At 46.8% G+C, this 22929-nt stretch overlaps 1 protein-coding gene across 2 annotated transcripts in view; it reads right to left on the bottom strand.

Annotated features, from left to right (window-relative positions):
• The window catches only part of CTIF (cap binding complex dependent translation initiation factor), a 119844-nt gene that overhangs the window by 41444 nt on the left and 55471 nt on the right, over positions 1–22929 (bottom strand). Inside the window, exons 7-8 of one of the 2 annotated variants that reach the window (XM_066339757.1) lie at positions 2327–2768; positions 127–456 (exon numbers count right to left, since the gene is read on the bottom strand). In XM_066339757.1, the coding sequence (XP_066195854.1) occupies positions 127–456; positions 2327–2768 (772 nt within the window). The remainder of the gene's footprint in view (positions 1–126; positions 457–2326; positions 2769–22929) is intronic. The other variant, XM_066339758.1, reaches the window with a different exon arrangement.

Genomic DNA, 22929 nt, shown 5'->3' with positions numbered 1-22929 from the left:
CAGGTGCAACTTGACCCCATCGATCGGGTTCAAAAGGAATTTGGTAGCAGCTCAGCTCCAAATAAATGGTTAAGACCAGTTGAGGTGATGCTACAGGCGTCTGGGCAACTAACTTTATCTCATTACCTGCAACATGTTGAGGAGCAGACTCCGAAATTTGGTTCCTTCCACCATGAAGAGGGCCATCTTGTCACAGAGCTTGGCTGCTGTGGAAGCAAAGCTGCGGTCTGTCACCGCTTTCTGGTAGATAGTCTTGACTATCTCCCCCAGCATCTCCTCAGAGTTGGTGGAGTTCTGAGCCTCCTCCATGAAGGTGGTGAGCTTGGAGTCAACATCACTGCTGTTGTTCCTCATGCTGTTGAGAATTTCAATTAGTTTGTCCATTTTATTCTTTTCAGGGTCGGTGGTTTCCACCGTGACTTCGTCCTGGTCCGTGAAAAGGGAAAGACAAGGCGTCTGTTACACAAGGAAAAAACAGATATATCAGCCCGTGTCCTTGCACAAACAGCAAAGGGGTTAGGGGATTGGGAGGACATAAACAGAGAGAGAGAAAAGACAAAAGCATCTTTTAGTGGCACAGTGATATAACCTCAGCATTGGAAAGCACAAGCGCATGCATGCTGCCCCAGAAATGTCCCCTTTCTCCATTTCCCACACCACTCAATCCCAAAGTCCTACCCCTCAGCTCAAGGAGAAAATGTCCTTGAGGGTCCTGAGCCAGGATGCCAAAGTCTGATCAGCTTTGACTTCCCTTTGGCATCTTGGAGCAGTTTCTGGTGTCTGTGACATCATAATAATGCACATGCTTTTGCTTCTCTTTAGAAAGTGCCCGGATGTTTGCAAAATCTTCAGACAACAATCCCACAAAAATATATTATATATATATTTCAATATAAAATACATAAATATAAACATATATTATATATATCTAACTATAAATATATTTTAATATATATTTAATGATGTAAATTGAGATCAAAGATGTCACATGTTCCCAGCATTCAAAAGACTTTTCCATCTCTTGCCTGTCACATTTTTCACTTCCCATCATTACCACAGAAATAATTGCTTCTTTTCAACATTTTATTATGCGTTTGCTCCTTTTCCCCCAGTGTCAGGCATGCATCCTGCTGGTTCTGGTCTGCCCTCTTCTGTCTCTCCAGTTCAATCTCATACAACACAAACTTGTAGCAATTTTTTGGACAAACCCAATCCCCAAGGGAGTTGTCCAAACCTCCCATCACTCTGTGTTGACAACACCCACCCAGAGTGGGGGCTGATGAGACTTTCATTCTTACAAGACTCTAAATTTCCGAGAACATTAAAATGAATACTCTGAAAGTCTCTACTATACTCCCATTGCTTTGAAGAACATAAAAATAACTAACGAAATCTCTTACCCCCCTCATGCCACATCCAGAAATAGTAAATGCTCATGCATTCAAAGGTATACATTTCCAACATGCACTCCCATGGAATTGTATATGTTCAGGTTATTTTTGCTCTGTATTTTGGAAATCTCATTAGAGATAACCCCATGGATGCTTTTTACAGTCTGACAAAATAATCTCAAGAGAAAGAATTTGAGTTTCACAGGGGGCAAATGGAGATACCATCTCCAAATTCCTCAGAAATCTGTGGCTGAATATTGTTTCCAAAAAGGATTTCTCCTCCGTCACTTGCATGCAATACTTTTGTTATTGTTGGGTTGTTGGAAGGAAGGGGGAAGATAAGGGCATTTCAATTCATTGCAGAGATAAATGGATATCAGCTTTAAAGCAACGGAGCCCAACTATTCAGAAGTCAAGAGTCAAAGTTTGGGATTTAGCTCTGTACTTGCAGAGACAGATTGCCTCTTTTAGATTTTTTTTTTGCAAAGTGACTGAGCTCTTCAGACCAGGAGGGAGCTCACGTGTGTGCCAGCCTTTCCCCATGGAAAAGGGGACAGTTTCCAGCCCTTGGAGAACTCAAGCTAAGAAAGGCTGAAACCCCCCCAAAGGGTTTTCTCAAGCAAGCTGAGAACTCAAGCAACCTCAACCAAGAAGTTCAGCTCAGATCCTCAATTCTTTCAATAAAAGGCCTCCTGAAGAAGCACAAAGACACCTCAAGAGAAGCGCTGACACAGAAGTCAAGCTCAGAGCTTCAATTCTTTCAATAAAAGGCCTCCTGAAGAAGCACAAAGACATCTCAAGAGAAGAGCTGCCACTAGGGGATTTCGGCAAGTTGGGAGCATTGATGGAAAGGTCCCTTGAGCCCACCCCACTCTCTGTACCGAGAACAGCCAACAGCCAAACTCCCAGAAAAAGACCAACTCAAGAAATAATACCTTTTCTTTTAGCCTCCTCCTCAGCCTGTCTTTAGAGGACTGAAGCAAGTTGATCTTGGGCCGGTCTCCGGCGCGCTCGTGGGCGCTGTCTCTGCGCTTGGTCTCGGGCTCGGGGCCGTACTGCTGGCACTGCTTCTCGGGGGCCTCGGGGCCACGGGGTGCCTCCGCGGGGACGTGCGCCGTGCCCGCCGAGCTCTCCTCGATCTTCAGGTTCTCAGTCTCTTTGGCGTTCCTGTGCGTTTCCTTGTCGTTGGGAGAGTGCTTCTGGTTGTGGTGCCATCGCCGGTTCTGGCTGTAGCCGTGGTGGCCCGTCCTGCCCGAGGAGTGAGGGGCCTGGCCTCCTTGGTAGAGTTTCTGGTGGTCCCTGTTGTGCTTGGTGCCACCCTGCTGGTGATCCGCGTGCTGCTGAGATTTGTTCCCGCTGGGAAGTCTCTGCTGTCGCCTGGGAAGGAAAGGAAAACTCATTGGAAAGACAGCCGGCGTCAGAAAACAGGTTTTAACCTCCTATCGGATGGAAACCAAATAGGTTTTTTGGTTTGTTGGTTCATTTGGTTCTTTTATTTCGCAAACTGAATGGCAGAGAATAAAAAAAAAAAAAAATAAAAAAATGGAAGAGAGTTGAAGAAAGTTTTGCATCAGTATCAGGCCTGGCAAGCCGCAGGACAGGGACCTGAAATAATTCTCAAGCCTCATTCCTCACGCCTCAAGTGTCCTGTAGCTCCTCTGCTCCCAGGAGTCACCAAAGCCACTTCCCACCATAATTTTGCATTTGTGTGCAGCAGGAAAAGATGAGGCTTCCTTCATGGTTTTGTTGGGCCAACACATTTGTCCCACCAAACAGCTTGGCCCTTGGCAGGGGACCACAAAAAGGGAGGCAATTTCTTGCCATCTAACAACTCATGCCTCTAAATTTCTTTCAGTGACAGGTGTATTTCAGCTTAAAGTTTCTGTGAAGTTGGACAACCTGATTTTGGTTCCCAGGAAAAATTCTCCCAGTTTTCTGGGTTAAATTCTCTGAGGTTTCTGACTTACTTCTACACTAACTAGGAAAAACAGCCGCAGGAAGCCAGGTAGGGAAGAAATACCAGGAGAAAATTCTCTTTTTGAAGGCTTTAGAGCTCCTGATACACCTGGCCTACAGCATCACTTTCTCCTCTTGCCTGCCAGCATGGCACACTGCTGCATGGGTTTGCAGTGAGCCATTTTAAGTGTACCAGGAATTTCTAAGTGGAAAAAAATTAACTAAAAAGCAAAATACTAAGTAAACTGGTAATCTGCCCACACCAAATGGTTTTGTTTGGCCTTATTTTAGACACATCCTGCAGCACTGGGTAGAACACACAGATGAAAAGAGGACCATACTTGGCTCTGGCAGCATGGAGGGCATGGCATGCAGGACCACAACCTCCAGAGAGAGGCCTGTGTGTACCCAGCTCCAAAGGGATAACGTGGAAATCCAACAGCTGCAAAGAGGAGGAATTGCCCCCAAAGGGTTTTCTCAAGAGACTACAACTTCTCAGAAAGAGTGAGCAAGCCCCTGAGTGCTGGCCATAACCGGTAGTCGAGATGGCAAATCCCCAAAAAAACAAGAGTTGAATGGAAGAAATGCTTTGGCAGTCTCAGGCATCTCAGATTTCCAAACAGGCTGCAGCGTGGCTGTCCCCAGCAGGGAAGGCAGAGCTGGAATGCCATCATCCAGCATGCACCCAAGACGGAGATGGTCCTGGCACTGGCTGCCTTCCCCAGGGCTGGCTCTTCACCAGGGTCACCCTAAGCATGCTGCCATCCCCTGCCTGCTGCCTCTTTGATACTGGTCCTGGCTCTGAGAGCCCATGGGATGTTTTAATGTCTAGCTCTTTAAAAGGAGCTGGGAGCAGTGCTGGAGGGTGACAAGGACATGTCCCCAGTATCAGCCCCCGAAACAAGGAAACAACTTTCAGTGCTGTGGTGACCACAGTGGCTTGCCTCTGTACTGGTTTTGTAGTCATGACAAAACCGCTGGCCAGCCTCATCCCTGGTCCCAAACCCTCACCCCAATCTGGACAAACGGCAGCGTTTACTTTAAACCCATCCCACAGCAATTAGTTTTATTTTCATCACTGGCACTGCTCAGCTCAGGGCGCTCGGATGAAGGAAGCAGCCATTCACAAATACATTTCAATGGTCAGCAGTCTCCAGCCCTGCCTGCCAAAGCCATCTGCCACAGAATCTGTATTCCTTGGCATCCTCAGGAGTCAAAACCTATTTTCTGAGGCCAACTGGCTTTTAACCATAAAGAGTGAGGGCTCGTGTTTAACAAACGCAGGACGAGGAGGCTTGTTCACAGCGCTGGAAGGAATTTGTGTTTACTCTCAGACCACCAGATCCGGTTTTCTGAGATATTCAGTGTGTGGTTTTTGGTTTTGTTTTTCCTTTTTTTTTTTTTTTTTTTTTCCCTTGCAAACTGAATGGCAGGGAATTTAAAAAAAAAAAAAAAAAAAAAAAAAAGAAAAAAAAAGAAAAAGGAGATGGGAAAAGCTTTCCTGTTTGTTGGAGCCTACAAGCATTTTATGAGTACATATTCTCCACATCAAGTTTTCCTGGCATTTCTTTGTTTCCTCTCAGTAATGCAATCACACAAACCGCTTTGTAAAAAGCAATGCTTATTAAAAGGGGAATGTCAAAATAAAAGTTAGTTAAAAACCTTATCTGGTTCTAAGCCCTCACAGGCCCAAGTGTACGAGAGTTTTACTTTCTGTGGTTTTGCTCTTCTCTCAGACATCTGAGTTTAACTGTTTGGTTGCACTTCGAGTCTTGGCTTATAAGCCAGCCTGCTACTTTATTCAATTTGTAAATATTGCACAGAAATTACAGTAGCTGCACAAAGACATGGCTATAATTTCAGAAGCAAGGGAGAATGCCTAGAAATGAGCTGGGAACCAAACTTGGCCATAAATTCCTGCAAGAAATGCATGCAGGGACAGTTTTTTTCTAAAGACATGATGATACTATAAACCAAACCCTTAATGTTTAAGGGCTATGAATGAAAAAAGTTTTAAGACTAAAAAAAACACCTAGTTAAGCCAACGTGGAATGTGCAAGACTGTTCATTTTGAGGCTGTTGCAACAGGATGGGGGAGAACAGGCAGCCCTGTCCCTCCAGAGAGTTATGCCCCTTCCACATAAGATGATGGCAAGGGGCAGAGCAAACACAGACCAAAGCTCTGCAGTCACTAGCCAAAGGGTGGAAAACTCCAGAGTTAAAAAAGTTTTGGGGGAAAAAAAAATTGCAAGAAATAAAAGGCAAAGGAAGAAGAATGGCAAACAAGGAGCAATGTCTGTGACTTGGCAGCAGTCAGGGGTCTAGACAATCATCCAGCATTCAGGCAAAGACTCGTTGTGTGCTTTTATCTTCCCAACACCCCAGCGAAGAAGAAAAGCCAAGAAGAAATAGGATCTGCAGGGAAGAAGAGCCAAAGCAGGGAGAACAGGGCTCAGATCTTCAAACTTTTTATTGACTGCACAGCATCCCAAAGCCTGGGAGGTTGGGATGATCCATGCTTGCTCTTAGGTGTGACCAAGCTGCTGGGACACAGAGATCCTCAGGAAAGGACAAAATAGGGATCTGGGTGTCCTGCAACACTCCCACTGTGGATTATTGGAAACAACCTCCTGCTTGTTCAAGGGCAGTGCTCTAGGTGCTCAGATGGCAGCTTAAAGTGATGCCCCAAGATGGTAACCTTGGGGTGACGTGCCAAGCCCAGGGAGCCAGGCCAGGGAAGCACCCAAATGCACCTCCCAAACCAGGCTTTTAGGGAGGAACAGCTGAAACTTGTCTCACACAGCAACACCTCCAAGAACAGCAAGAATTCACCCCAGAAAAATGCTGCTGGGAAAAAAATTACTGGGAAATCCTCCTCTGTCCCCCTCTGCTCATCCTTAGCCATAAGGATGCAGTGCCTTGCAGCGAACCATAATTTAGCTACAAGAAAAAGCATCTGGACAGTACAATGGCTTCTTATCTCTTGACTCCATTTAACATTAAATAACTATTTTCACTTCAAAGGCCAAATTCCAATTCAGTTCAAAACTCCCCCTGACTTCAGTGGGATTTGGCCATTGGACAACATGGAAATTAAAGATACATTCAGAGTCACAAAGAAATTGCAAAAGTACTAAAAAACCAAGGGGAGAGACAGTCTGGGTTGCCAAGCTGGAAATAGGATGGTATTGCTTCTGCTATTGTTTCTCCACCCATTTTTTTATTTAATTAACTAAATGAGATACCTTTCAACAGAATTTAGATCTGACAAATGTCTGTTCTGTTGGAGAAGCCTACGCAAACAAATCTAAGCTTCAGCTGTCTTGGTGATTACCAGCCTATGTGCTCAGAAGTACATGATTCCTTCAAGTTTTTACTACGCCGCTTGCTCCCAAGGAAAAGAGCAGGAAGGCACAAGTCTGGGGAAAATAACTCTAAGACACGTGGACAGCTGTGGTCTAAAACACAGTTGCTCTGTCCTGTCAGCCCTGCCCATATCCCCATGAGCTAGATGAGTCTTTTGAGAGCCCCCACCATTTGTCTGGCACGTGGGAAGCTGGAGGACAACGCAGGGCTGCATTCTCCTGGTGACTGCACGGAGATCTGGGTAGGCAATTCCTACAACACTGAGAGGTGAGGAGTTACATTTGAGCGCTGGTCCCATAAGGGGCAGCTGGGAAAGGGGCTCAGCCTGGAGAAAAGGAGGCTCAGAAGGGACCTTCTGGCTCCGATAGGAGGAGGCAGCCAGGTCGGGCTCTTTTCTCAGAGAACAAGGGACAGTAAAGAGGAAATGGCCTCCAGCTGTGCCACGTGAGGTTCAGATTGGATATTGGGAAAATTCCTTAATTGAAAGGGATGTCTTGCCCTGGCACAGCTGCCCAGGGCAGCGGTGGAGTTCACATCCCTGGAGAGATTTGTGGCATCTGGGAACACAGCCCAGTGGATGTCTTGGCAGTGCTGGGGGAAAGGTTGGACTCGATGGTCCAAGAGTGGGTGTTTTCCCACTTAAACAATTTTGAGATTTTATTAATTTAAAGTGGCACTTCAGACATTTACCCCACAATGCAGAGCACCTTGTATGGCCAAACAGACTGAAATCTCATCCTGGGACTGAGGGACCAGGCCTCTGCACATGCTGGTTCCTGCCTTTGGAAAACCTGCCTGGATACCTGCCCTCAATCTCAGTCAACTTCCCCATGGCACAAACCCTCCAGGACACTATAAGCTCCTTGCAAATCAGAAATTCTGCTTTAGTCCTGCTTTTGTTCAGAGCAGAATACCTGGTGGGCACAGCCAGGGCCAGCCAGTAATTAACAACTAATATGGACTTGCAGACAGTGAGGCAAGAGGTTGAGAATGAAAAATGGTGCCAAGGTCAAACCTTCTCCATCCCTTGCATCCTTCTAGTGCTTGAATGACACATTCCTCACTGCATTTTACAGAGTAAGTTTCTCTGCACCCTTTTGTCTGCTTGGGCGGGGTCTCATCTCTGTGTGAGGATCAGAAATATAAAGATAAGTCCAGGGAGTATCTCATCATTAGCTTTGCTATTAACATGCCTGCAACTAATTAGCAACTGTTGTTGCAAGGGACGGATTAAGATCACAGAATCATAGAATGGTTTGGTTTGGAAGGGACCTTAAAGATCATTCAGTTTCACCCAAATTATGGAGACATCTTTCACGACATCAGGGTGGTCCAAGCCCCATCCAGCCTGGCCTGGGACTCCCCCAGAATCTGCTGCAGGAATGGACTTTGTGGAAACTTCCATTCCCAAGATAACCCCAGATCCCTCCTATCCACGACATCCCTCAAGGCTGGGGAAGCAGAGCATCCCCAAGGAACTCAGAAGCTGCTCCTGCATATAAAGGACTAGAAGACTGGTGGAGCTCACTCTGTGGGATGTCAGGCCACCTCTCTCACCCTCTTTCTGAAAATCACAAAATGATTTTCCACTGAGGGAGGGAAATTAAGAAGGAACCCTCTTAAGAGTCACCACCAAAAGAGTAAAATTCTCAATTTAGCTGGTGGGTAATTCCTGGCTGTACTAGCTAGTTGTGGAGGAAACTCAGCCTGAAGAGGGAAAGGGCAGGAGAAGCAAAATCCTCTGAAACATCCCCTGGACAAACTCATGTCTCCAGTCTCAGTCTTTCTGAAGTAAGCATATTTCAGCCAGACCACAAACAATTGGATTGGTACCCTGAAGCAGGCACTGCTGGAGGAGTTTGGGCTTGGCAGTACTGCTGTGGTCTGAAAAACCCATCATCACTGGCTTTGAGCACTTGAAAGATGTTATGGTCCAAACTCAGGGACTCAAGGATCCCAGTTAGAACCTGGTGGAATTTTATAGCATCTAAAACTGGCCCCAAGAGGTCTGGGGAATATTGTTATTAATATGAGGAAGAAGATCTGCATTTCTATTCTAGTAGCCTGACTTCCCCCAGAGGTATTCTTCAGCAAGCCTACCTCCATCAAAGGCACTCTGATGTTTCATGTGCATGGATAATGATAACTCAGTTTTGATGATAACTGCTTTGATGCAGGGAGCATCACAGCCCAGCCCTGCTCATTTTCTATCCTTGCTATGGCTGAGAATGGGAAACACTCAAATAAGCTTGACAGTTCCACACAATTTAATCAAAAAACCTCAAAAACCCCACAGAAAGCAATAACCACCAGCTCCAAGGATGAAGAACACAGGATTTGTGTTGTGTTTTCCCTTTGGCTTCCTCTCTCAAACTGGTTTCACTTGGCTCCAGTTTCATTTTTGTTTGCATTTTTCTCAGATGAGAAGGGAACAAGATGTCATGTTCACTCCTGAAAACAAAAATGAAATTATTCACACTTCTTTCATGCCTTTCTGTCACCAGGGATAGAGACCACCCCAACTGCTAGACTGAGCCCACGTCATCTGGACAGACATGGCATCTTGGAAGTGCAGAAAGTCCACCTGTCAAAATGGTGGTGATCAAGATTTAAAAGCGTCTTTGAACAGCTGAGATGAAGTGCATGTTTTAAGTCTTACATGTATGCATCTTTACAAACACACAGTGAACGCCAGGAGACAGTCACAGCCAACCAAAACAACACTGTGAGGGGAGAGATGTTTGCGATGAGGCTCAGAGTCTCTGGCTGCTGGGAAAAGCATTATGAAACCCTCATGTGAGTTGCCCACATAGTCACAAAGCTCTTTGTCACCACCTTGGTGCTGAGGTACAATCACTGCTGACAACTCTTCTTTTGGGCCTGGACACCACATTTGCCTTTGTTTTCTAGAGATGATTTTGTTTGGTCCGCTAGAGAGTAATTAGATTCACTATAAAACAACATGGTAGCACTGATTTTCACAATGATGGTTGTAAAACACCAGCACAGGTTGCTCAGAGAGGTGGTGGATGCCCTACCCCTAAAAACATCCAGGGCCAGGTTGGACAGGGCTCTGAGCAAACATGGTCTAGTGGAAGATGTCCTTAACCACGGCAGAGGATGGGACTGGATGAGCTTTCAAGTTCCCTTTAAACCCAGCTATTGTGTTAGTGTGATCCTGCGTCTTTACATCCAAAATTCCCACTTACTCACAAGCAAAGGGATGGATGACAAGCTTCTCCCACCCCATTCACAGGACCACCAGCTTGTAGACTGGGCTGCAGGAGCAAAGACAGAGGAGCTGGGCTGAAGGGACATGGCACAACACCCCTTGGGATGGCCTCAAAAGCACCAAAAAGCAAACCTCAGTACTGCTGGAGCCCAGGGACAGCCCTCACACTCTGCAATGCTTGGCCGCACAGGCTGCCTGAGTCAGCTATTTTTTTCCAAGCTTCATGGAAATGAATCTTCAGGAGGAATTTAAGGAGCTGTTTTGTAACACCAGCTTGGGAAAGACATCCCAAGTACAGATGGCATGCGAGATAGCTCCGAAACAGCCCCTTTAATGCTTTGCTGGATCTCCCACAAATCATGAGGGATGTTGATGGAGGCCCTTGTTGCACAGAGTGGGCAACCAGCTAGGAAGGCACCTTCTGGACTTCAAGGCTGACTGCCTGGACTGATGTAGAAATCACTGCTGTGATTTCATGCAGAAATTCTTTAGAAATGGTTCTCTTAGTAAACTACATTACTTGGAATTACGTTGTTGGATTCTCAGCGTACTGTAAACAAGATTACAAAAATTACATAAAAACCATCGGAAAACACAGTGACAAGGAACTGAGTCTAGTTTAGACAAAACAGTTTAAATTAAGAGACATGACCACAGTACACAATGTTTCCCAAACACAAACGGGTCCTGGACTACTGGTAAGAATGTGTCTTGAATGAATACGGAATCAACTTTTACCACTTTGCAATAAAAGAGCTTATACTTCAGACTCCAGGCTGCCTCCTTTAAAAATACACCCAGGCTGATCAGTTAACCTGAGATCTGATAATCCTCCAAGAGATATAAACTTTAAACCCAGGCCAAGATGCACAGACACAGCCCACCACCATCCCTCTGTGGTCCTGCCCCCCAAGACACATCCTAAATAGTACAATGAGCCCCCACCTGCTGCCTTTGTGTTCAGCTGTCTTCCTTTAGACCCCTGTGCCTCTTTGACCTGCAGCAAGGAGACATCCTAGGGTGGTTTTTTTCTTTTTTTCCATATCCTATTTATACCAGTGCCTTCTAGTGAAGAAATAAATGTCTTTCCTGTAGGAGCTAAGGCAAGATTTGACAGGATCTCCTGACAGCTGTCCAGACATATGAGATGACCCAAACTCAATGGCAAGCAATTACTTCCGACACAGGGATCCAGTAAAACATCAACCCAAGCTGCAGAGATGCTTTGGGCTTAGGTGTGCCAGAATCCTTTATCAAACACATTAAACTGAATTATTTAACCAAGATGCAGCCGCCTATAGCATTTAATGTAGAGATCTGGGAGCCAGGATTGATCTGGAAATTGATTTATTGCAACCCAGTGACAATCCTAAGCTGTTTCCTGAATGTTTACTTAACTCTGTCCCACTGTCAAAAGAAGAGTTCATAGAATTATAGATGGTTTGGGTTGGAAGGGGCCTTTTACAGGTCATTTAGCCAACCCCCTCTGCAATGAGCAGGGTCACCTTCAACAAGAGGAGTTCTCTGCTCCTGCCTCCTCTTTCATGCTACCCCTAACACTCCCACGGAACTGCTAAGCTGTGCCAGGGTCTGATTCACTCCCAAAATTTAATTTCTCTTGGATGAGCTTTCACTTGTCAGTTTGGATGGGAACACAGTGCCTGGGGGGAGGCACAGATCTGGGCCACCTTCCACAGCTCTGATGTCACGTAGCTGTTTGGCCCCGGCTGATTGGGGGACCCACACCCCCAGCTTTAATCAGGAAATCAGGAAGATCCACAGCATCTGCACAATGCTGGGAATGGCTGGAGCAATGTTAGTTTAAAGGAAAGAAAGAGGCCTGTTGTCCACTCGTGCCCTGGAGGCTGTCACGCTAAATAAAGACATTATCAGAGAAAGAGCAGAGACTCAGCGCCTTCATGCCTGTCAATGACCCCGACACCTCCTGAATCAATCTAGGCACTCTCTTTCCCACAGATGGTCCCTTGGAGACAGACTGCTGTGGCTGTAGTAGGAATAAATGGAAACAAAATAGTTAACAAATACCCCAAAATAGAGCACAGTCAACTTTTTTTTTTTTTTTTTTTTTTTTTTTTTAATACAGAGATGAAAAATCCCTGGGTGATTTATGTGCCCAGCAGAGATATTAGCTGCATATAATAGATGCAATATTTTTAATACTAATATTTTGGGCTGAGACAAGAGCTGGAATGGAAAGTATTTCCAGTGCCTTGACTTCTTTATTTTGCAAACATCAGTTGCTAACTGGGGTCAGACAGAAATATTGTTTCTGCAACAAGAGCCCAAACAACTTAAGCTGGCAACTTCTTCACACACTAACCATGCCAGGAGGCCCTGCAGAGCTTCAGATTTTTGCTTCCTCCCAGGTCCCCAGGGCCAATGTCCCCAGCTTGGGCTTGCAGGGAGAAGGAGTGGGTGGAAGATGCTCTTTTGCTGATAGGGTGGTTACTTGCCGTGGTCAAAAACTGGAAGTCACCACCCAAACCATGCAACCAGGTCACTGAAGTGCTGCTGGGCTTCTTCAAATGGGCAAGTTTCACTGAATGACATTGTATGAGACAGCAGGTGCCACAAGGCCTTTTATATACACCCACTGAAAGGATCAACCTGTGCTTGCCCTTATCTCTGAGCTCAGTTGCCAGGTACTTTGGGGAGTAATTTGGCAGCAGGAAGCCCTGGGTGCTCACTCCAAAGCAGTGGCACATTTATACCTGAGGATGGAAAGCAGGAGAAAAAAAAACATGTTATTTCACCTCATATTCACTCCAGCAACCAACTGCTGGCAACACCTCCATGAACTCATGCTGGAAAACAAGGTGTGGATGGATAAAGCCATTTCCAGTGCCGAGGAGCCATGCCGGAAACACTCCACCAAAGAGAAAGCCATTTCAATAACAGATCGGTTTCCTAGTGCAGAGGAACCTGCTGCTATGTTTCCTTCCCTCAATTCTGGCTGGCTGAAATAGCATCACGTAGTCAGTGTTTTTTGCACTGTGTGACACTGAGAGAGGAGCCCTGCAGGGCAGGGCTCACGGGTGGCAGGGCTCACACACAGGAGGATCTGGTGGCCACAGACTCACTGCAAGGTCTGCACTGGGGTAAGCTCCAGCCACAGACTCTTTCCACCTCTCCACCCCAGTTTCCTCACAGCCAAAAGTGCGATGCTGACAGCAGTCCTCTGCCAAAAGGCACCTTGAGGCTGGTGAAACACTGATGAGGTGTTCTGCTGTCCTGGCATCTCTCTGGCTGCCTGCCCTGGGGATGGCTCTTGCCTTCTTTCCCTCTTACCCACCCTACACCCCACTGACCCAACTGCACCCCACAATGAAGACTTTCCTCACATGCAGGGTAAAAATAAATAAATCACACCATCAGCTACCAAAGCAACACCAACACAAGCAATTCCAAAGACATGGACCTCCTGGACTGGGCCCAGAGGAGGCCATGGAGATGCTCTAAGGGCTGGAACTGTCTGCTCTGGAGACAGGTTGGGGGAACTGGGGATGTTCACCGGTAGAAAAGAGGCTGCAGGGAGACCTCACTGATGCCTTCCAGTACTTAAAGAGTGCTTATAAAACAAGAGAGTGACTTTTTATACAGGCAGGTAGGGCTAGGTCAAGAGGAAATGGTTTTAAACTTGAAAAGGGAAGATTTAGATTAGATGTTAGAAGAAGTTCTTCTTGTGAAGCTGCAGAGGCCCTGGCACAGGTTGTCCAGAGCAGCTGTGGCTGCCCCTGGATCCCTGGAAGTGTCCAAGGCCAGGCTGGATGGGGCTTGGAGCAACCTGGGACAGTGGAAAGTGTCCCTGCCCATGGCAGCAGGGTGGAACAGGATGATCTTTAAGCTCCCTCTCAATCCAAAACATTCTAGATTATGTGAAGATGTCCAAGGTGTCCCAGGAGGAGGACCAAAAATTGCTCAGAGGGGTCTGAAGCATGTCACCTATGAGGAAAAGCTGAGAGAGCTGGGGTTGCTCAGCCTGGAGAAGGCTTTGCAGAGACTTTATTGCAACCTTGCAGTACTTACATGAGAAAGAAACCTAAAGATCATCTAGTCCAACGATTAAGAAGGGGGAGAGCACTGCTGGGAAGCAGCATTGCATGCATACACTGCTCCTCTCACCCTCCTCCTCCTGCATCAAATGAGGTGGCCTTGTGTGACCCGTCACACCTCTCTCTCTCTTGCTCTTATGGCCCTTCTCTCCAGCTCCATCACCAGCCCATCTAACTGCACGTTTAAAACTCTGCTGAGGCAGGGAGGCATGGCAACCACAAGATAAGGAGAGTGATGTCCCAGCTGGGAGCAGGTGTCAGGCACAGCCAGTGGCACCCGGGGACAGTTCTGTCCACCCGCTCGTGCTCCTTAATTCATTAGGCTGTGGTAACACAATCACCCAGCTGAGCCCTGCTGGGAACAAACTGCTGGCTGGGTCTTGTGCTCTGGGGACCTGCAGCCTGGAGAATTAATTTAGTGTGGTAACTCCTAGAGATTTTGCTGGAAATCCAACCAAAACGATGATGTGCCTCTAAACTGCCTTCTGCCAAGCCCTTGGCTGGGGTGCTGCCACCACCAGCTCTGCTTGGGCAGGCAGGGCAAGCACCCACTGCTGGGACTGCCTCAACTATGAACACTGAAGTCCTTGAGAAGTCTCATCATGAAGGACCAGCACAGCAATAAAGACCTTTTCATCTTGTTCTCGAGGAGGCTCAGCTTCAGCTGGCACAGCTTTCATGTGGTTTAGTTTTTGGTAGTACTGTGAGAAGAAGGAGCTGGACTTGATGACACTGACGGGATCCTTCCATTTTAGCATGTTCTATGACTAGGACAAGGAGGAATGGTTTTAAACTCAAGGAGAAGACATTTAAATTAGGTATTAGGAAGAAACTATTGACTGTGAGGGTGTGAGAAGACAAAGGACTTTGCATGATTCAATACAAATCTAGCAAAAGCCATTTATTGCGTGTTTCTAAATGCTGTTTATATTTACATCTTATCTTGGTTTACATAGTCACACATTATTTAATTGGTAGCTCTACCTTGTTCATGAGACAAGCATGCATCTTCTTAATCTAACTGGTTCATACTGTAAATGTTATTTTACTTGGGGTGACACTCTATGTTTTTCAGCAACTCCCCTGCTTCTTCTTTCTTCTAGAAAACATCAGGTTTTTTATTCACAAAGACGGCCTCGTTCTTTAGCTCCAGAAGATTAGGCTGGCTCATTTAATACATATCCATTTTTCTGTAAATATGACCCTATACAAGCTTCACAGGTTGCCCAGAGAAGCTGTGGCTGCTCCGACCCTGGAAATGCCCAAGGCCAGGTTCAATGGGGCTTAGAGCAACCTGGGATAGTGGAAGGTGTCCCTGCACGTGGCAGGAGGCTGGAATGAGGCCTCTATGTTCCCTCCAACCCAAACCATTTCGCAATTCCTTTTGGAGATGCAGCTTATGCACCTTATTGCAGCTGTTCCTAAAAACATGACCTGTCCTTCATCGCTGGTTCAAAGTTTCTAAATATTAGCCAGAACTGCACCTATTATTTTAACATCTCTCCTTAGGTGCTTTCAGCTGCTTAGAAGAGTTTCTTGCATCGTTGCATTCTAAACACTGCGGTTTATCTAGATGCTAGTACTGCTATTTTCCACTGCAGACAAGCACACCAGCAGACTCACTTTTGTCCTTAAAAAGAAAAAAAAAATAAAAAATCGGTCCTTCATTTGTTTCTCTTGGAGAAGAGGCAGTTTTTCACAGCCACCACTATGCTGGGCTCGACTCCCCCACAGCCTGCTCAGCATGGATGGCCGTAAGACCTCTGCTGGGTTTGGGGTGTTCCCTCTGCACCCCCAAAATCCTCTCCAGTAAGCCTCATCAGCTCCCAGGAGGGCATGGAAAAGACAGGAGCATAAGGATGAGGATAAACCCCTGACTTCCAGATGCTGCTTCAAGGGTTCAGACCCATGTGCTGTTAAACCTAATTAATTTGATTTGGAAATCCTACTGAGAAGGAAAGGAGTGTTTCAACTTCTTCAATTCCTTCCCTTCCTCTCTTTTCTGTTCCAACAGAAGTTCAGCAATGCGCTGTAAATAATTTTGCTCAGTGCTAATTTTCAGTGAGTGCCCAGTCCATCTCAAGCACTTAGTTTTGTTCCAGCTAGGAATGGCCCTTCGGCCCTAAAATAACATCTTGATATTGTTGTTTTTAATAAACATCCTCTCCTCTCACTGAAAAGCCCTCAGCAAATGGCCCTGAAAGAACAAAAGACATTTCTATATTGTTTTAAGTTCTCTTCCTTTCTGAAAAACCTCAATTAAAACGGTGAAAAAGCTACTATACTCTGTAATTATGAACTCATTTCTATTCACTCGCTCAGCAGGAGAGCTTTGTCCTGTTGACCTCTGGGAATGGGTTTCTAAGGCTCTTCCAAAATTTCACAGCCTTAAAGCCGACACGTTCATGCCAGCCGTAAAACACGTTCACCTTCACCTTCACCCAATAAATATAATTTGCAATATTCAAACCCGGGGTGAGAGCTGCTCCTCTGCCTATTTTTATTTGTGAGAGGAGCCTTAGTGCTTGGCCATGAATGGACTGGCTCTGGAAATAGTGCCACCTCTTCAAGGCAGCATGAGAACTGCATGGATATTGGCTGTCAGCTGCTTGGGAAGAGTTTTCAAACTCCTGAGTGATGGCTGGGAGTTTCTTAAATGTTTCCACTACAAGAACTACCTGGCCCAAAGAGGATGCATCCCAACCTCTTGACTTGCCAATGGGATGTTTGTGGGAAGAATCCTGGAGATTTCTTTTGGTGAAAATACATTGAGAATAAAAGTCTTGTGAGACAAAATGCTGGGACAGCTTGGCTATGTGCATCTTTAAACACCCAGTGCAAGATTGAGGAAGGGAAACAAAAGGGAAAGCTATTTTTTTATAAGTGAAACAGCAGAAAAGAAGACGATGCCTGAGAACACAGAATTAGGTAATAATGAATGCAGATGAATAGACTTGCACATAAAATAAATTAGTAATGTCCTTCAAACACAAGCTAAAAAAATAACTTTAAAATAAGTCCTTTAAATAGGACCACAAATCACACTGCTTGAGGGCCAGTTACCAATCTTCCCATGATTTCATGTGTCCACAACACACCTCAGAACACATATTTTGCCTTTACACTTAGAACCACATCTAAGGAAACACATAAACATCCAAAACACAGCTTAGGCACAGATCATCTACCAACTTCCCAAAATCCCACTCAACTCCAAAGGCTTGGGTCGACTCACGTTCTGCCTGAAACGTGCAAAAAGAACACCCCAGCCATGCACCTCCTGATAATCACTCCAGACTCCTCCAGTTAAGCCTGTTTCTACCTTAGGACATCAGATGAATCAACTGGACATCCACCCATGAGTTCTGTACCTGAAGAAAACTTCTGGAAAAAGATGCAAATTGATAATTGATGTGAGAATGAGCTACAGGTTGTAGCCTTTAAGGGGCTCAGGGTTAAACTCTTCCACCTGTGATGACAACAGCTCTGCTGACCCCTGTTTATGAAGAAAACAAGGGCAAGAAAAGGTGACTGCACACCTCACGCGGGCTGCTGAGGGACCAGTGACTGGTGTTGGATCCTGCTCATCAGCAGCATCAAGCCAGTTTGGCAGGTAGACCTTGGAAGTGTCACCATTGCCTCTCTCCTATCTCATCTCTTTTTAATTCACTGTATGCTTTGTGATTGATGAGTTATACTCGGTTTCAAAAGAGGAAAGAACAACAAGGATGCAGGTACTTCACCATATGACTTAGGGCTTGGGTTGGAAGGGACCTTACAGATCATCCCATTCCACCCCCTGCCATGGGCAGGGACACCTTCCAGAATCCCAGGGTGCTCCGAGCCCCATCCAACCTGGCCTTGGACATTTCCAGGGATGGAGCAGCCACAGCTTCTCTGGCAGCCTGTACCAGGAGCTCACCACCCTCACTGGGAACAGTTCCTTCCCAAAAGCCCATCCAATCCTGCTCTCTGCCAGTGTGAACTCATTCCCCTTTGTCCTACCACTACATGCCCCTGAAATGAAAGTCTCAATCCCAAATGAGACTGGGATGCCCAGTCTGAAGTGTCTGTCCTTGCTGAAGAGAGCCCAGAAACAAATCCTTGTCCCAGCACTCCCTCCAGTGTGAGGTGTTTTGGCTCAACTCCTCCCACATCTCTTTGTTTTTCAGACTTCCTTGGTTCTGGTCAACATGGGAAGGCAAAATAAAGCAAGGAAATCTGTTCTCTGTAAGATGAACAGGCTAACTTCTCTTACGTGGGGGTGAAGCATCCTCCAAACTCCATTGAACACATCCCCTCTGGGCATAATGGAAAGCTGGGCCTCCAGTTCATATCTATGTAGTTATGGGCACAGGCAGTGGGATCCAGATGGCAGTGACACTGGAGATGCCTTACAGCATCTTGTTTGGCTTCCAGACATTTTGGTATCATAAGGTCTGGTGTCTGACAGCTCCTTTCATGGAGTTTGAGACAACCTAGGGCACCTGAAATAGCACCTGTGATCATGCAGGTGAAGCCCAGCAGTCTCTGATAAAGGAAAGCACTGAATGAGGTCTCCCATGTTCCCCCCAAAACCTTGGACTTAGAGTGGCTGCTCTCGTAACTTTCCCCCCAGTTGTAGAGCCACCACGAGCTGCTGTTCCCGTTCCAAAATGCCTACAAAAAATACAGAATCAAATACAAAATACAGTGGTTTGGGTTGGAAGGGACTTTCAAGATCACACTCTTCCACCCCTGCCATGGGCAGGAACACCTTCCACCATCCTGGCCTGGAACACTTGTGAAGAGCCAAAAACTCACTGACCTCCACACCAGCCCCTGATGTCACACAGTAAAAAGGTACCTAGAAAATACTGAGTTTTCATAAAAAACACATCCACAATAGCCTCCACCACAGCCACAAGCTGAAGTTCTGAATTTTTTTTTTTTTTTTTGCCAGAGCAATTATTTTGTTTTTGTTGAAGCAACATCATAAGACTCTGAGCCCATCCATACATTTCTATCAAGGTTTCATAACAGTAACATGCTTTGCTGGTGGTACATAAAGTCTTTCGATCAGTGGCAGAGATGAACAAAAACAACCTGCAAAAGCCTCCTGATGCCATAAAGTCTACTGGTGGCTTGGCTATTTGGGTTAAATTTAATCTGCAGGACAGGGGTCACTTCAGTCACCAAGACTGTGAGGAAAAAAAGGGTATAAAAGGACTTGTGTTTTAGAGTTTTTTATGTCATGACAAAGCCACTCTCAACAGAGAGGTGGCAACCCTGCAGCTGGGAAATGCACCCGGTCTGCTCCTGAAACTGCCTCCTGGCATTAGAAAAAAAAAGGAACAATGAAAGGAAAGGATTAAATTTGCTTAGATGAGTATCTTTCAACCCTTCTGTGTGGGCCTTTAGCTAGGCACACAAGGAGGACAGAGCAGATATGGAGAACAGCAATGGACACACATCCCCTGACGTCCTGCTCATGAGAACCACGTCCTGTTGAACCCACAAGGGTTTATCTTTCTCTTGCATTTAGCATTGAGCCCACAGAGCTCTCCAACTTTTACAGAAGTCCTTTATCCTTGCGCGTTCATAAAATGCAGAATCCTTTCTACTGTTGCCAGCATCAGGAAAGGATCTGAGAGCATGGTGTGGGGTGCTCTGCCAGCAGGATCGAGGCCACACCACCTGCCCTTGGGGGAGAAGCATGGCTGTGCATATTTTCACTGACACCCCCAAGCACATAAGGCATCAGGGCTGCCCACAACGCCAGAAATGAGAGCAGCTGGGTGGAGAGCCCCTACTCAGCCTGCCACAGCTTCAGACTTGGGTGACAGGCAAAACAAATTCCCCTAGAGATGCTAAATACCAACTGCTCCACCTCACTCAGCTCTGGGGATGGTGCTGGGGCAGGTGACTTGCTCTTAGGTAAGTTGTCCCAGGACTGATGCTAGATAAAATTTTGGCTGAACTTCAGATGGCTTCTGCAGAGCTGTTGAATCATCTGCGCCCTGTAGGCACCAAGGCTCAGATTTCTGCACAGGGATATCACAGAATCCCAGAATGGGTTCAGTTGGAAGGGACCCTAAAGCTCATTTTGCTCCACTCCTACCATGGGCAGGGACATCTTCAGCTGTCCCAGGTTGCTCCAAGCTCTGTCCAGCCTGGCCTTGGACACTCCCAGGGATCCAGGGGAATCCTGTGCCAGGGCCTCCCCACCCTCACAGTCAAGAATTCCTTCTCAATACCTGATCTAATCCTCTCCCTCTGGCCGTTTAAGACCACTGCCCTTTGCCATGCTGTGTCCCGCTCACTAAGGCATGGTAAAAGACAGCAAAAGGTGTTGATGGAACCAAAGAACCTCCAGACCTCTCCTCCAAGTGTTCCCTCCTGACAAGAAGCTGCAGTGCTGCCCAGCAGCTCCACCCATGGCTGAGTCACACCAGCTGCCTGTCCATAGGGTGTCAGGAGCTGGCTTTTTGGACCATTTGAGGACTGCTCCTTCAACAGGGAGCCCGGTGCAGGCTTTGTTCTAACAACCTCCTCTCCCAGGAGTGGAGCCTCTGTGCTGTGACCCTGCCAGAGCCTTCTCCTCAGCTCCTGGAAGGATGGGCAGCGGGGCAGGGTGATGCCACTGTGTCTGACCAGCACGGCTGTGCAGGTCAAAAGGGCTCCTGCTTGACCCTTCCTTCCCTTCATCTCTGCCCAGCTCCACCATCACCTTGCCTAGAGAGCAGCTGCTGGGCCAACCAGATCCAAATTTCAACAGGTCCCACCCAATAGCCTCCTGAGAAGGCATGGGAGTAACTACAAACACAGGGAGGAATGACTCTGTGCTGCTGCAACTTCCTCCAGTTCCCTCTATCTGTTACTCCCTTGGTGTCAGTCAGACCTTCCTCTGGCTTCCAGTATTAATTAAATGGCCAGTTTTATCCTCTTGCTGCTCACAGCAGCGTGCTTATTCAGCAGAATCTGCCCTTCTGCCCCTGCACCTTTTACCCCTGGGTACCTCAAGAGCATCTGCATCTGCCCCAGCCTCTGCTAGGGAAAGCTGAACCAGCTGACATGTGTGAAGAAGTATTTCCTTCTCTGTGCTCTCAAGTTTATTTATCCTTCACTTCCCTGGGTGACCCTGGTTCCTCTTATTAAGAAACAGAAGGAAAAAAAAAAAAAAAGGCAGAAAACTTTTGCTTTCCATCTTATCTCATCTTAAAACCCCCTTGCTCATGGCTCCATCTCACTCCAGCACCACAGGGTCCTGCAACTCCCACCTGACCCTGTATCTTGTCCCTGAATGAGGAGATATTGCCCTTGAAGGAGCAAGCTGGGCCAAGCTGATTCCTGTGGTGTTTTACGACAGGGTGAAGCGGTAGAGTGCCCTTTATGGTGTTTTGAAAGGAAATTGTACAGGAACAATGTCCCGAGCAGCGTGGCTATTGAAAACCCTTCACAAAAGGAGTTTGTCACAAGAGGAAAAGCAGCTTAATCAGTCGAACTAATCACTGTAGGTGGTTGAGTGTCCCCGAGGGTCTGTAAAATTAAATATAATGGGAAAAGAAATATATCACAGCTTGCCTACGCTCCTCAGTGGAGCCGCCAGCGGATATGGGACGCTCCCTGCCTGGCCCTGAGCCCACCGTGACCATCCTTTGGGCTGTCCCTAGGCAGAACCACCTCCTTGAAAGACCCACGAGGGCCACACGGCTGGGCTGGGATGAGCCCCAGGAGGTTTCTCAGAGTGTAGGCTCTGACTGGGGAGTTGGGACAGGGATGCCCACTCTGTGCCCTCACCCCAGATAACCCAGAGCGCGGCGTGGGCGCCAGCAGGAGGGTCAGTGGTGCTTACACAACCCTCCTGCTTCAGGAAGAGGAAACCGTCCCTGACAGCCACCCGGGGCTCTCCAGGGAAGGAGGATATTTCTGCCTGCCCCAGCTCTGAATCTAATTAAGTCCAGAAAACACACACACACACACAAAAAAAAAAATCCAGACTGTTTTTTCCTGACCATTAAGGGCAAAGCCAAGTTAACGCTAGGAAGTAAATAAAGTCAGACATGCTAGAGAAAAACTTGGGGACAATTCTGTTCTTAAAATCTTTAAGTATTTGGGGTGTGCTAAAGGAGATGCTAAAGGAGAGGCTAAAGCCTCTTTGCTCCCAGCCCTTCCCTCCATGTATGTGCCAGGAGGACGTGCACAGCCTTTTGCTGCAGCTCCCCACACAGGAGCTTTTTACAGGATCTACTTCCCAGGTGCAGAAACACCCCTCTTAAAATCTCATCCAACAGGAGAAGGAGGACACAAAGGTCAGCCACAGCTTAAGGTGATGGTCCTTCACCTGAGGCTTCACCTGATCCCCAACAATCCTGGCTGGGACAGGCAGAGCAGCTCCTCACGGCTCTGGTCACCTCAAAGCCTGAAGACATACCAGCTGCACTGAAGAAGCACAAGAGATTCCCACTTTTTCCACTGAAAAGAGGGAATCTTTTTTGCAAAGAGGGGATTGATCAACTCTTAGGCTTTTACTCCATCCTCTCCAGGACATGGGGCTGCTCTTCCCTCCACCATCCTTTCCTGTTCTGGCCCCTAGACAAAGACCATCAGAAGAGCCATGAGGTACCAGCCAGCATCTGTGCACACCCAAGGATTTGCTTTCGGCAAGATATTCAGCCTGATTTGTCTTTTGAATCCAACAAGATGTTGGAACAACGTGATTTCAATGGTACGAACTTTTAAAGACTTCCCCATCAACCCTTTCCTAGTCACCAAGAAAGCTGTCCCCTTCCTCAAGTGACATAGAACCACTTCAGTACTGTTAACCAGAAGAGCAAGAAGGAGGTACAACCCCACCTCTGCTATTACAGCTCCATATATTCCAACTCCATATGTCCCCTGTAAAACCTATCTGAACATGCAATGTTTTTTT

Source organism: Sylvia atricapilla, chromosome Z, assembly GCF_009819655.1.
Source record: "Sylvia atricapilla isolate bSylAtr1 chromosome Z, bSylAtr1.pri, whole genome shotgun sequence".
Lineage (NCBI taxonomy): Eukaryota > Metazoa > Chordata > Aves > Passeriformes > Sylviidae > Sylvia > Sylvia atricapilla.
This window is presented reverse-complemented; position numbering and strand designations above follow the sequence as displayed.